Source organism: Alligator mississippiensis, chromosome 2 (genome assembly GCF_030867095.1).
Source record: "Alligator mississippiensis isolate rAllMis1 chromosome 2, rAllMis1, whole genome shotgun sequence".
Taxonomy (NCBI): domain Eukaryota; kingdom Metazoa; phylum Chordata; order Crocodylia; family Alligatoridae; genus Alligator; species Alligator mississippiensis.
This window is the reverse complement of record NC_081825.1, coordinates 16643331-16658254: the sequence shown is the minus strand read 5'-3', so window position 1 is coordinate 16658254 and position 14924 is coordinate 16643331. Positions and strand designations below refer to the sequence as shown.

At 42.6% G+C, this 14924-nt stretch overlaps 1 protein-coding gene across 3 annotated transcripts in view; it reads right to left on the bottom strand.

Annotated features, from left to right (window-relative positions):
* The window catches only part of UVSSA (UV stimulated scaffold protein A), a 79080-nt gene that overhangs the window by 21008 nt on the left and 43148 nt on the right, over positions 1-14924 (bottom strand). For all 3 annotated transcript variants that reach the window (XM_014607727.3, XM_019478593.2, XM_059721476.1), the window contains 2 exons: positions 2868-3045; positions 1181-1333 (listed from right to left, as the gene is read on the bottom strand). In XM_014607727.3, coding sequence (XP_014463213.1) covers positions 1181-1333; positions 2868-3045 — 331 coding nt within the window. The remainder of the gene's footprint in view (positions 1-1180; positions 1334-2867; positions 3046-14924) is intronic.

Sequence of the window (14924 nt, the reverse complement as noted above, 5' to 3'; positions counted from 1 at the left end):
GAGGGGAAGAGCAGAAAATGGAGTTTGCTGTTCTTCTAAGAAGTGGGGATGAAAAGAGAAAATGTGATGGCGTCGTCCTCCAAGATGCAGATTGGAACAAAAGAACCTGTGCCAAGAAAGCTGATTTTTCTCTATGTGCATATGTGGAGAAGTGAGTGATATTTTCTATGGTTTCTATGATACTTCCCCTGGGCTTCAGGCTGCAGCACTGTTTATGGTTTGTTTGTACAGTGTTATTACTACAGGCCTCCACACAAGTCAATTGTGATTAAGCTTTTTTGCTTTGGTGAGAAAAACTCAAAGTTAAGGTAATACCACTGAGCATATCAGAGTTTGCCTTCTTGACTGGCAACCCAGTCTGACACTCAAGTTCTCTACTTTAAACTGACAGTTAGATGTACTGGGCCTAGAGGTCTATGATGCTTTGGGAGGCAATGTCTGCAACAGATACTGATATGCTGGAATCTATGCATTCTTTACTAAAGAATGTATGGATCTCTCCCCATGCCTGTTCAGGAACTGCCATCTGAGCCAAACATGGAGGTAGAACTTTGAATAGCAACTTTTTATAATAAATATTAGTGTTTTGAATGGACCTCAATGGACAGAATTGCCAGCTAGAAACAAAATACCTAAGGGGCAAATGTAAACTCTTTTCACAGTACTGCAGATCCTGTCACAAAGCTAGCAACCACTTTGTATATAAGAAACCACAGTACCTTCTCCAGTAGGAAGAGCAATGTGCTTTGTGGTTAAAGCATTTAGTTGGGCTAGCACTAGGACACAATGCCAAGTTGGACTAGGTGCTCCCATAATAGAGGTGGTTAACAAACAGTCTATGAAACAAGGGGAAACATAGGCTTTGAAAGGTAAAGGGATAGTTCACAGATTCAGAGAAGTTTAGGGATAGAAGAGAGACCTCATGAGCTCATTGGGTCCAGCCCGCCCTGCTGTGGGCAGGAAAGACTGCTGGGGTCAAATAACCGCAGCAAGGTTTGCATCTTAATTAAATATGAACTTCTCAAAATAGGTATAATGTTAAAATTAGAATTTGCCAGGATGTTTATGGACAACAATAAAGGAAAGGAAATAAAGTGATTATAAAGTTCACCTCACTTCACAACACCAGAACTTAAGTCAATTTTTTTTTTAATCTTAAAAGAAACATCAATATATTTACTTGAGAATCTTCCCAGCAGTTGGCTGGTCCTGTCCCCAGTAGTAAAGATCTAATCCAAAAGGCATGATAGGAGCTTTAACTCTCTCTTCTTCTTGTTTTGTTGCCTTACTGTCAGGCTCTCCTGAAGCTGTTGGCTCAGTACTTGCAGACACACTGGAGAAAGATTATAAAAAGTCAATAGAGAACAATAATGATCACAACTGTTTCTCCGCTTTGATTAACCTTTCACACCAACACTTGCATTACCTTAGATCCACTAGGACTTCCGCTGCTTCTACTGGATTTGTTTTTTTAGGCTATAGCCTGCAATACTGTAGAACAAGTCCAGAGTAATATACAGTTAAGCTTATCTGTACACTCTGCTCATGCTGGCTAAAAACATATTTTCACAGTCTTGCAGGAGCCTAAAGGTCTATACGTGATGCAGCAATGGATCATACATGATGTACTATAACAGGAGCTACAGCAAGGATGGTGTTGCAAACTTAATTTAGAATTGTCTTGCTTCTGTAGATTTATGTCCATGTTTGTATTGTAGTTAAACGGGCTGCAACATTCTTTTTTCTGTTCACGGTGTTCCATCTTATACACTTGCACCTTTGGGATGCTCAGCTAAGATAAACATGGAATCAGTGGTGTTGCTGATGTCCCAAATTACAGAAGAATAAAAATTCATTAATAAAGAAAAATGAGACAGAGACAGGTTTGAAGCTGTCCTCTCCGCCCAAACACCATACCTTCTAGTATCTTAGTGTAAAGAGATTTGGTTCACCATTAAATTGTTAGCTAATAACTAACTAGAGGAATGCCACAAATTCAAGCTAATAGTACCAGTTATGTAGTGCTGGATAACAATTTTATTTGTCCCCAAATATGGAAGCATTACCATGCAGAGCCTAAGCAGTTCAGTCGCTCGCACAATGATGCTCTTATTCACTTGCATTTTTACAAAGGGAAAGAAAGCGCTGTACTCCATAGGATCTCTGGAGAATTTAATCAATACAGGGATGGCAAACTTCACATTTCAGTTTCTAAGTTGAAAAAAAGGTGTGGGGGGCAGCGAATAATGTATGTCAGGCTGCTAGTGTTCTCTACTGTAAGTGTCACTTTTGGAGACATCAAAACATTAACAAGTTACTCCAATTACAGGTAATGCAAGAGTCCCCCATCACACACTTGCAAGCATGGTTTATATCAGTCTACTGCTGAATCATAGGCAGGACTGGAATTACAGCAAGCTCTGAATGGGACTGACAAAGCCAGTTCTTTGAAACCAAAATGACAGACTTCAAAAGGTAGTATTTATCACTCAGTAAGTTACTAGGCAATCTGAGGCTTTTGAAACTATTTAATTTCTAACTTAGCCTTAAAATTATTATCTGTTCAGTGGCAAACCAAACCATTCCCTGACAAACCAGACCATTCCCCCAGTGAAAAGAATTATTATTTTTGGACAGGAGCCACATGAAAAGATTTGCTGAAGATTCTCTAAATAATGATCAGCAAAGGCCAAAGGTCCAATCAATGTATGCACATCTGAGCATAAAGAAATTTTAATTTAAAATGCAAGTAAGCAACATTGTACTGCAGCTTGCCTTATCTGCGGATATACCTTGGGGGAATACTGTTGTAACTGACAAAGCCAGGAAGACAGTGATGTTTCTAAAACAATTAAAATGATCATGACCTGGGGTCTAGGAGTGGGAACTGAGGTAGCTTATCTCGTAGAAGTTTCAGTGTTGCTGCTGCACATGTTGGATCAAGTTCCTCTTCATTCCTTTTTGGCTGGGACCGGGAGCTCAGAAAACTTGACCCCCCTGCTGGTTTTTTTCCTACTGGTTTTGGAAGCGACAGTGGATCTAGCCCTACAAAAAGGAACAGTATGTTTAAGAGGAGAAAAACAAATGTTTTAGACATGACATCTTACAGCTATTCCAGAATCAGTGTTTGGGAATGCTGGTGAAGGGGATGGGTATATAACAACTATTTCACTACTTTCCAGTGCAGTAGCATCAATCATTACCTTACCAATACAAGTACCAGTAGATGGGACTACATTTACTACAAAAGACTTATTTCGGTAGAAACAAATATTTGGACTGTATCTGCAGTAAAACTTTCTTGTGGCAGCGTACTGTATGACTAAAGAGTGACGTTACTTACAACCTGGAAAGGAAATTTAAATTAGAAATTTGTTTGAATTGCTATACCGTGTTTTTGTAGTGTCGGAGTGATGTTATAACCGTGATGGTCCAGGAATTATGCAAGAGACAAGGATTTTTGCAGGCCATATCTTTTATTGGACCAACTGCATGGTTGGGATAGACTCAGACAAGCTCTTGAATGAAAAGCATTCTGAAATCTATCTTGATTCAACTAGAACACTCTGGTTGAAAAATGGGAATCAGAGGAAAGCAGGGCTGGAAGGGACCTCACAAAGTCATCTCAAGCCCCCTGCTCGAGGCAGGGTCATCTTTGACTAAACTACCAGCCAAACGTCTGTCCAACCTGTTTTGAAAACTTCCAAGGATGGTTATTCCACAACTTCTCTAAGTAGCCTGTTCCAATGCTTGACTGCCCTGATAGTCAGAAAGTTCCTCCTCCTCATTCCCAACCTAAATTTCCCCCGCTAGAAAGCTAGGGGAAAGGCTGTTGTTCCTAGTCCTGTCCCCTACAACCACAGAAAAAGCCCACAAGTAGACCATATCTTTGAGAGAGACCCAAATATTCTACAGCAGTGGTTGTCAACCTTTTTTCATTCACAGACCCCTAAAAACTTTCAGATAGAGGTGTGGACCCCTCTGAATTGTAAGTGTGGGTATTCATATACCTTTGATTCATTACAGTCATCTTTCTCAGACCCTTTGACAGTCTGTGGACCCCAGAGGTCTGGGGACCAGAGGCTGAAAACCACTGTCCTACAGTAACTTGCTACTAAAACTAGAGGTGCACCAATACATCAGTCCCATATTGTATTGGCACTAATAAAAGGAAAATTGACATTATCAGCAATTGTCTTTTTTGGGCCAATGTGGCCGATAATGTCACTGATTAATGCTGCAAGCATGCATGCAGACACAGCATGCATGTGGCTAGGAATGCAGTCCAGCAGCTTGAAGAGCAGTCTTTGTTGGGGCGGGGCGAGCAGATCAAGGCCCCCATAGTGAGCGAGGGAACAGGGCAGGGGCAAGCGCTGTCCAGCCAGGGCAGGGTGGGGCAGGGCACAGGACAGATCTGTGGGCAGCTCGTCTACGAGGTGCACACCACTACGCGCAACCCTGGGGGAGGCACGTGCTCTCCCGGATGCGTGAGCAGGGTGAAAGTGGGCAGTCTACGCCAGTCTCTTCCTAGCAGGGGGGCTGGGCCAGGGCAGGGCATGTGGTTACAGCAAACTGTAGCCCACCCCATAGCTTCCCCTCCTAGTGCTGCCCCCTCCCCCCAGCTGGGAAGAAGCTGGTGAAGCCCCTTTCCTTGAGCCTGTAACAGACAGCCTGCTCTCGCCCCCCACACAGATCTGGGGGGGCACATGCCCTACATGCCTCCGCCAGGGATGCATACAGCAACAGAAGCCCCACCCTGCTCCTGTATGAGCTGCCCATGACTGTCCTGCGCCCCGCTCTGCCCCAGCTGGGGAGCGCTTGCCCCTTCCCCATTCCCTCCCTCACCTTAGAGGCCTCGATTTGCCCTCCCTATGCCCCTTTCCTTCCCCACGCCCCTCCCCACCCAGACTTACCACCCAGATGCCGCTCTCCAAGCTGCCGGGCTGCGTATTGGCTATTGGATCGGTACCAGCCAAAATGGCTGGTTAATAAATCAGCCATTGGTAACAAGCAAAAAAATCTTTATCAGTGCACCCCTAAAATGCCCCCTCAAAACTCTGCAACAACACACTCCTAGTGGTCACTTACCACCCCCATACTTGAAACAATTAGAAGAATCAAACAATCAGAGCCTACACTTGATAAAGATCAGACTTTTGGAGAAGTATTCCCAGGCCATCCACTCCTGGCTTTCAAACAACCCCCTGATGTTACCCAACCCATCACCAGAAGCAAACTTCCTGTGTTCAACAGACATCAAATGGGATGCAACTTCGCCTTAACAAAAGATGTAAAACCTATCAAGACATCCCCACTGTTAAAATACTCAACACCCCATCCCCATAACAATGAATTCAACAAACTCTTACAAGTCCTTTTCCCAAAAGACCGTACATCTGATCTAGTGCACCAAATGTCCTCATGGTAAATATGTGGGTAAAACTAGACAAAAACTCTACACCAGAATGAATTTTCAGTGAAAAAATAGATTCATAGATATGGTTGAAAGGGACCTCAGCAGGCCATCACAGAAAGGATACGGACACACAAATACTAGTAGGAACACACTTATCACAGAACAACTACTCCCTGACGTGCCTGGATTAATTAGCTCAGAGGGGCACAGTCAAGTAGCCTGCCTGCTCTGTTGCACTAAGGCAGCCGCACTACTTTTGATCACAAGGTGCCACATACAGAGCATGGCATCACTGCACACGGTGAGTGGTATAATACAGGCATGCCCTAAGCGTATACACCAAAATGCCTACAAGGTTACAAGGCAGAAAGCAGGATCCTCACAACACTCAGAAGGAAGTGAGGATCTGCTTTATTCTGGAGGCAAACTTGTTGCTGAGTCAGCACCAGGGACAGGTCTTTAGGAAGAAGAGAGAGACTACAGCGATGAAAGAAACAGAATGGTTTTATGCAGACAGATTCACCGAGATCACTCGATGTAAACTGGAATGGTATGATTAGATAAACCGTTCTGCCAGCTAGCACAGACCGCTGCAACTGAGCTAAAGCAGCAGCTCCATTAGCTGGTCGGAACAAGCACTTATTCTCAATGGCAACTAGCCACCACAGGCAAATCTGATCACCAACATGCTACCCAGCATATGATGTTTTCACCTTTACAACAAATAAAGGAGGCTTTTGTATAAGATAAGTGACCTGAAATACAAGCTTGTAAAAGAACAAACAGAAGTCTCCATAGGAATGAAACTGAGCAAACCACTGAAGTCTTCATTTGGAAAACATCTGACATTTGCTTTCACATTGGTTTGGTTAGGGTTTTCAACTCCCTTCCCACTTGTGGCATGCCTTGAATCCGTATCTGGCGCTAGTCTAACTCCATTCATTTGCCTTCACAAAGGTTGTGCTGCCTTTGTCAAGATGATGGGGAAAAAAAATAAAGCCCACTGTATACTTTGTATTTGCTGTGTAATAATTACCAAAACTACAGAGTACTTCTCAGAAGTGTTATACAAACTCTGTGGGCCTAAAATAGCAAACCTCCCAAAACAAAATCATACGCACCCAAAACATAGGAAATCTGCACAGTGAAAATGGGAAAGTGAAACCAGAAGGCAAGGGTGAGAGAGCAGCCTGTTATATACAGGAACTGAAAAACAACATCCTGCATCGTGTCTCAACAGTGATGAGAGGACTTGGAATGAAATTAATTCCTTCTATAACTAGATCCCACATTCAACAAATTTGGAGAAAGTCACTAGGACTCCAAACTACTGCATCAGAACTGAATAAGTAGTCAGGGCAGAACTCTGACATTACGTCCCTCCCCCTAGGCTTTCCTTTTGTATTTAAGTCCCTCTCGATTTTAAACCTTTTCTTTCTACAAATCCAATCATAGCATCTGAGGAAGTAGGCTAAAAATGCTTGTTCCTCTCTCCATCAGTCTCTCAGGTGCCACTTGCAGAAGCCCATGCAGTCGAGAAAGCAGGCTGCTCCATTCTGTACTAGATAGAGCTTCCAGATTCTCTTAAAGAGTCACTCCAAGTACTTTATCCTAGAAGTGACAAAGACAATAGGCAGACAAGGTTCTCTGAGCAGACGTAATACCCTTTATTAGAAAATTGTTCTTTGCAAGCTTACGGGCACAAACACCCTTCTTCAGGCATAGAGAGAGTCTGCTGGTAAATTGTGCATGCATGTGCCAAGCTGCACATCTGAGAAAAACCTTTAGCTCCAGAACCAGAAAAGCTCTAACAAGACTCAAGTTGGAGAAACTTACCACAGTATTGAAACTAATTCACTAGTATCCGTTGCTGAATGTGACAGATGTATTGCTGGATGGGACAAGAGAAAAAACGATGGCACCACTCTCTCACTTCCTACCACACCTTTCATTTGTCAACAGGAAGCAACAAACATGGTTCACACTCAGCATACTTTGGATGATGGCCTGGTGAATGAATGTGTTTGATGCGAGGACCTTAACAACCCCAACTATAAAAATGTACTCATTTGCTTTGATATGAGCATTGCAAAATGGACTGAAAACTGGCTGAAAAGCCACAGATAAGGGTATGGATAATTAAAAGTAATAGGATGAAAATGAGCAGAAGAAAAGCTAAATATCAAGGAGAAGGGATCTTAACAGTGAAGCCCATTAGGCTGTGGAATGGTCTCTTAAAGAACCTGATACAGACTCAACACTGAAATTTAATTAAAAACAGCACTTCAGGTCATGCTGGGGCACGTCTACATGTTCAATTAGTGTGCTTTAGGTAATGCACATTAAATCTAGAACCTCCAGGTATGGATACATGAGCAGCGAGGCTGCTTCGACACACTGGAATTCCAGCACGCTGGAGCAGAGTTGATTAATTGAGTCTGCTGGAGCAGGGCAATTACTGTACTCCAGCAGCTTCCTGTCTTGTGTATCACCGTTCCCGTGCTTAAAAATGGCAGTGGGGGCACCTGAACTATAGCTCATTGAACAAACTTGAACTCAAGTGCCCTGGCCACCATTTTCAAGCGCAGGAAGGCTGATGCATAAGACCCCGTGACACTTTAATTAGAGCAGCTGTTGAAGCCCCTATAAGTAAAGTGCTGCCCCCTCCCCCAAGCACGTGTAAAAATGCCCTCCATTCTGAGGTACTAGAAAAATGCACATTAGCCTATTTTAATGCACGTTTGCAAAAGAGCATGGGCTTTTTGTGCTTTAATGCACATTAAAATAGGCTAATGCTCATTAAAGCACACATGTAGATGCACCCACTGACGAGAACAATTCTGCACTCACAAGGTTTAGATAAGAAGATGGAATAACTTCTATCATGAACGACTTCCATCATAAATCACCACAACTAGCAGCAGGTAGATTGTTGCTTTCAGATTGTTGCTTTGTATTACAGCAGAACTAAACTCATCCAATAAGAGAAGATTCAGTTTAGAACTAATTACTTCCCCCAGTTATAATTTATTTATAATATATTAACAGTTATAATACATATACTTTTTGATGAACTATGCACAGGGCAGGAACAATTTTCATTCATATTTTTTTTTTTAAAGGACAAAAACCTACAACTTTGAGAGTACTTCTATTTACATTATCTTAAAAAAATAGCAGATATAAATTCTCAGGAGGAAAAGAGCTATCTTCAACCAAAATACTTTTACTCCCCCCATCCCAATTGATTTTCTACACAGAATATTTAAGCATAATTGCTCACTTATCATCTTGAGTTATACAGACACACAAACACACAAAGAGGAAAGGCAGAAGAGATGCACAAACAATGTGACATTTCAGATAGATAATATCACAACCAAACGATCAATATGAGAATTCTCCAGGGTTACAAGAACAAAATATTTTTCACTGAATTGTTATTTTAAACCATTGAAAGCAAGACAGCCAAGGGTAAATACATTGCTAATGTATTAAAAACACCAATCGTTTTAAAAAGTGACCTCTTTAACATTTGTTTATAAAATTAGTTTGGCTGCCAAAATAACAGCAAGAATCCCTAAAGCAGATAGCATTCCTGGGACATGTAAAACATCTCCATTTATATTATAAACGTATTGTGATGTAAGAAGTAAAAGACTTCTACTGAATTCAGCCATTCCTTGGATTTTGTCAAGTGTAAGTACAGTATCTGGGTTCAAATTTGTTCCAATAGTTACTTTGAGAAAGAATCATAAAAATGTTCAAATCCCCCTTTTTGTTTAAATTGACCAAATGGCACCTATTTGCCTGAAGCAATAAAGTAGACAGTGTTCAAGAGATAAATCGATAGTAGGAAATAGAGAGGCTGGGGTTTCAGCTGAAAGTTAGGCTGCTGAATGCTGACATTATTGATTTTAGCTAGTTCAGCTGGCCTTGTAATTAAAATGTAAATTTGAGAAAGAGATTATGTCCTGACAGAAATGGTGGGATTAGGGGTAGATAAAAGCCCCTCAGTGAAAATTCAGAGAAAGAAATGAGAAAGAAAGAGCACAGGATTCCTCAGCTGTGTGGATTTAGACTAAATCTAACTACTTCAGATGCACCTAAGTTTAACTGAGAAAACAGAGACAGAATATAAACAAGTATTATGGACTGCAACTTTCCTGAAGGAATTTGATATTTAATTCCTATTTCACATTTTATGGAGTTTCCTCCAGGCCAAGTGTGTAGAATTTACATAAACACACACAGCCTTGCAGAACTGGCAGGAAAATACAGCAGCTCAGGTACAATATGATCCATCTATTCTTAACCATGATGATAATGGGAGGACCGCCTGCCCCCAAAAGATATTTTACTCACCGAATAAAGTAAGTTTACTGCAAGTGTGACCACACACAAATAGTTACTCCAGAAAAATTCCCCAGGTTGATGATTCCTGCTGTCTTGTTCCAGCAAACCATCCCAATCTGGGACAGACTTAAGAATGCAGTTTAATGAATCGGGGCCTGGAAAGAAATATTCAGGGACAGAACCTGTGCTACCACTTTCTTGATGCTTGTCCCAAGCAAACATGACCCAGGACAGGAAGGCTATTCCTCCTTTCAGCTGTAGAGATGCACAGCCCTCCATCCTCTTGATGGGGAGCCTTAGCGCATGCCATTTTGACATAGATAGCGTAAGGAGGCAACATCTACCCGAACCAGTTCTGCTGCCTAACAGGCAATACTCTCAACTTCAGCATGAAGTCAACAACAACTTCTACTCTAGTAGTCTAGTGGTTAGAGCACTTGCCCAAGTTCTCCTCTGCTTCAAGAGGTTTGAACACACATCTCCCACAGGCTGGCAGCTTGCTCCAACCACCAAAGTATGGGAGAAAGCATCCTTCATGTCTTCCCATTGAGGCTTGCCCACTGGGAGCCTGGAAGAAGGGAGTCATGAGAGAACAAGAGAAAGCCTAACTTCGTGCTGATTAGCACTGCCCTGCTCCTATGTCCAGTGGTGTCTAGGCTTTCTATCCACTACTTAATTCCAAAGGCATGATTTACACTGGGGTAAATCTGAAGTAAATGCCATCACCTAAGTAATGGCACTATTCTGGATTGCACTTTGGTAAGAGAGGGTAGGATGCGAGTCCATGGAGTTGCATCAGTGCACGTTAGAGGCAACTCTGACTTGTAGTAAAAAGACAGATCTGAAAACAAATGCATCAACAACAATTAGCATGCTCACTCAGCCTTCTTCTTAAGGTGAATGAGTGGTGACAGAGGTCATGAAAGAAGAGTGATTCCAGGAGAGGTTTGGAAATGGAGAGAAGCTGATGCCCCCAGGTAGGGTGGACTACTGACAGAGGCCTGAAAAATAATGAATATTGTGGGTTTTGTTTTTCTGAAATGAAAGTCAGAGACCTTGAGTTTTTCTACTCACAATCCATGACGTTTCTTTTCCTAACTCCAAACACAGGAGCATGTCATTTTTTGTTAATGTTTGGCAGTAAAGTCTTCCAACAGATTTTTCCTGTATGCAGAAGCTGTGTAATGAGAACTGCCCTGAGGTTTCCAAGTAGCAGGGTAGGGGGATACATTACAGCCCCACTAGAAGGGCTTTACAAGCAGTGGAATATCACACGAAGAAGCCTACTCTCTGATCACAACAGCCCAAGCCAAAATGTATAACCAGCACTGGGAGCAAGAGTTCCCTCCCAGGGCAGTACCCACCTCACTGGGCCAAAGTGCCGGACTCTCTTGCCTTGCTATGCCTCAGCCACATAAATCTCTCCCTGTTGACTCCAACATTTGGGGTGGCCTGGTGAGTGGGCGCTACTCAGATATGAGATCCCTCTCACAGTGAGGCAGGCCTATACCTTAGGTCTCTGATGTCTTGGGCAAGCACCTTACCATTAGATTATTGTGCAAAAATGGCAGGCGTCACTCTCTAACCTCAGTTGCTGATCATGGATTTTTTCCCTGACTACAGCTGTGGGGTTTTTTGGAAAATGGATGCATCTTCACAGCGGAGTCTAATCACTACAGACCATAAATAGTGTTACACAGAGGTGGACATTCTGGGTCACTTCTGAGCAAGGCCAAATCTAGAAGCATAGAGCTTAAAATGGAGGAAACATAAGGATCTAGACATTTAGGCTACTGAACAGGGCAAAACAGATTTATGCTTAGCGATTTAGACAGCTACAACTTTGTAAACACCACTTGCACATCTGAAAGGTAAAAAAGGAACTAGTCCTTGGTCTCCATTTTTTAATCAGCATGTTTTAACTCAAGTATTTTAACATTTCCCCATGAGAGGCGAGGGACATGTCAGTAACCTTAAACACATACTCATCTGATATAGTGGAAGAAAGCTCACAACAACTGCTGTCCATGGAGCCCTAGGCCATGTCCAGACAAGTGTGGACATTTGGTTCCCCAAGGACAACTAGTGACAGTGCATCTTGTGCAACCACTAGTTGTGTCCCTGGGGAATGCCTATGCCACGTGCAATTTGGTGTGCAGGTTACCCTCGGTGGGATACATGAGGCTGAGGCCAGTGCTGAGCTAGCCCCAGCAGCTTTACCTGGGGTCCTGGGGACCTCCCGGGGCTGCAGCAGCAGTGATCCTGCCGCTCAGCAAAGGCCTATATTCTCATCTTACCTTGCTGTAATTAACACCTTGAAATATATGCCAAGTTGGGGTTTTTTTGTAATGCTGTGACAGAGATCAGAACTTTGGTTTTGCATTGTTATAACAGCTAAAATTGTTTAATGTAAGATGGGCATTCTATATCAGATAAGTCTGGCAGAGCTCTCTATAAGAGAGAAGAGACAAGTGTGAAACAGTACATGAAAATATTTCCTTGTAGCTCAAAATAATTTATTTTCAGTCCAGTTCATGAATGTTTGTTTCCATGTTCTATTTTCATGCCATGTTTTGCCTTAAATCTTTTATACTGCTACTACTAACAACTTCTACAGTAGGAATTTAGTTCAGATGTAAGATTAGAAAGCAGAACTATTGCTCTATACTGTAATTACTCATGCTGTTTTCCTGCTTTCTGGCTATCCAACTCAACAGCATCCAAAATACAAGGAGCAGGAAGAAGCAAAAGCTGGACTGGTAAATTGTATAGCTTTCATATTGGATGTTATGTACAAGAGCCTGGCTACTGTGGTCAGATGCCACAGAAGGAAGTGCATGTGGATTTGACCATACCCTTGCTGAGATTGTACCACTATCCAGATATTAGTCTTTTCTTTTAACTGATGCCTTTACTATGGGCTACTATGCAAGTCTGTGAGTAGATACTTATAGATGCTATAGTATTTCTGAAAAATAAAGCAGGAGGAAACTGACAATAGTCTCTCAAGGGCTTCTGAACTAGACTGGACCAAAAAAATTATCCAAACACTAGCAAAATGTACTATAAGAACAACCCTGTGTTAGATTTTCCCACCACTGTGTGCAGTTCTGGTTAAAAAGGATGTGGAGAAGTTAAGCGGGTCCACAGGTGGGGAACAAAGATGATCGAGGGCTCGGAAGGTAAGTCATATGAGGAGAGGCTGAAGGAGTTGGCATTGTTCAGCTTGTGAAAAGGTGCTTAAGAAAGGACATGACAGCAGTCTTCAAATACTTGAAGGGCTGTATAACAAGGGACCCTAACCCTGTTACTCAGCCGAGAGGGAAAGAGAAAGAGATCAGAGCAGTCAGTCTGAAAGGGAAGGACCCGTGCTAGGGTCCTTTACAAGAATGGAGCAACAGGAACAGCGCTTTTCCTTTCCTTTGCTGCATCGTTCCCAGAGGGAAGACATTTTTTGTTAAGGCAGCAGCTTACTTTTATGTTAAAGTTAAGCCCGGTGGACTGGGTGTGGCTGTAGGGGTGAATGTGGAGGCCACAGTGAGGTGCTGGTGAGGTGCTATGGGCCCTGGCCTCTTGGCTTCTGGCCAGATCTGGCGTACATTGTGCTCAGCATCCTTCCAGGGCACGGTGTATGCCAGATCTGGCCACAAGCCAAGAGGCCAGGGCCCATAGCCCAGGAGGGGAGAAAGTAGGATCAGGGACACAGAGTCCGAGAAGCCTGGAGCTCATGAGCCAAGCCCTGGTGCACTGGGCCTAGGCTGAGGGAGCCCAGCTAGAAAGAGGGAGCAGAAGCCTGGGAAGGCCAATACCCCAACAAGTGCTTGGAGGCCTGAGCAGGACAGATTGAAGCAAGGTGCCTCCTGGGAATGACAGTTGATAACATCTGTAGGCATGGGGGTGGTTGGACCTCACAATTATTGCCCCTAAGGCCCCTAGGGCCTTAAAAGGCAAGGCCCAGCCCGGAGAGTTCAGGACAGAGAAGCCAGGAGAATAGCACACCAGGCAAAGACACCTAGGAAGAGGCAACCCGGTCTCTGCAAACAACCTCCCTAATTAAGAAAAAACATTAAAGATTAAGTCATGGTAGGTGAGAGACAGGAGGCAAAGTAGAGACCAGGAGTTGTAAGCAGGTGGGTCCGACCACTAGAAGACCTCTGACACAGGGCAGATTGCCCGAGTCTGCTACAAGCACCTTTTCTCTCTTGCTGCAGAGAGAAGAATGCAGACCAATAGCCTGTAGTTGCAGTCCAACTACTACCTACTTAATGGTACTCTTTTCTCAAACTTTTAATGCCAGGGTAAAAAGCTAATGCAATAAGATTTTTTTGCTTTTTTAAAGAAATGATTTTAATAGAAACTTTCCTCAGCTTTTAAGAAGCTGACTGAAGGGTGCACGTAACTTTGTGCACTGGATCCATTCTTTTCTCATGTAAAGCATGATTAATGTATTAATTGCTCCATAAATTGCAACATTACACATTCAGGCAATTTATGTCATGATAAAATGGCAAGTCAGCCACAAAGATGTTCCATATGTAACATGTTCAATATAACGTGGAACATCTTTGTGGCTGGTTTATATTGAACTTCAAATGTATGGCATGTGTCCCAGACCTGATGCTGCACTGTGCCTGACAGGAACAGGATTTTTTGGGATGAAGCATAACATGCCTCAGATTCTGATTGTGCCATTCATTATATTAACATCTGCTAAGAGCCACTATTATCATTTTATGTAAGGTAGAAGCACAGACTTGTTTTTAAATGAATAGAGCCCTAGTTTCCACCTTGTTAACAGCATTTCTGGTCAAAAGTAGAAGTGATGAATATTTCCAAAGCAGAAAATTAAAAAACCCAACAACAAAAGAACAGTTCTAACAAAGTAGCACCGTCTACTTTCATAGTCTTCAATTCATTACATTTGAATGCATGCGTTTTCTAGATAAAACCTAAATAACCAGCTATTTTACACTCTTCTTCAGCAGCACAGTGCAATTAGAATGGTTGTACAATACTGCAAGACGCCTGGCCTCTTGTCCCACTACAGACATCAGGTGCAAGTGTAAATAAGGATTATACAAATGGGAGGTCGTTAAAAGTCTGGTAATGCTAATTTGGCATGACACCCCTAATGGGTTATATCTTCACACTC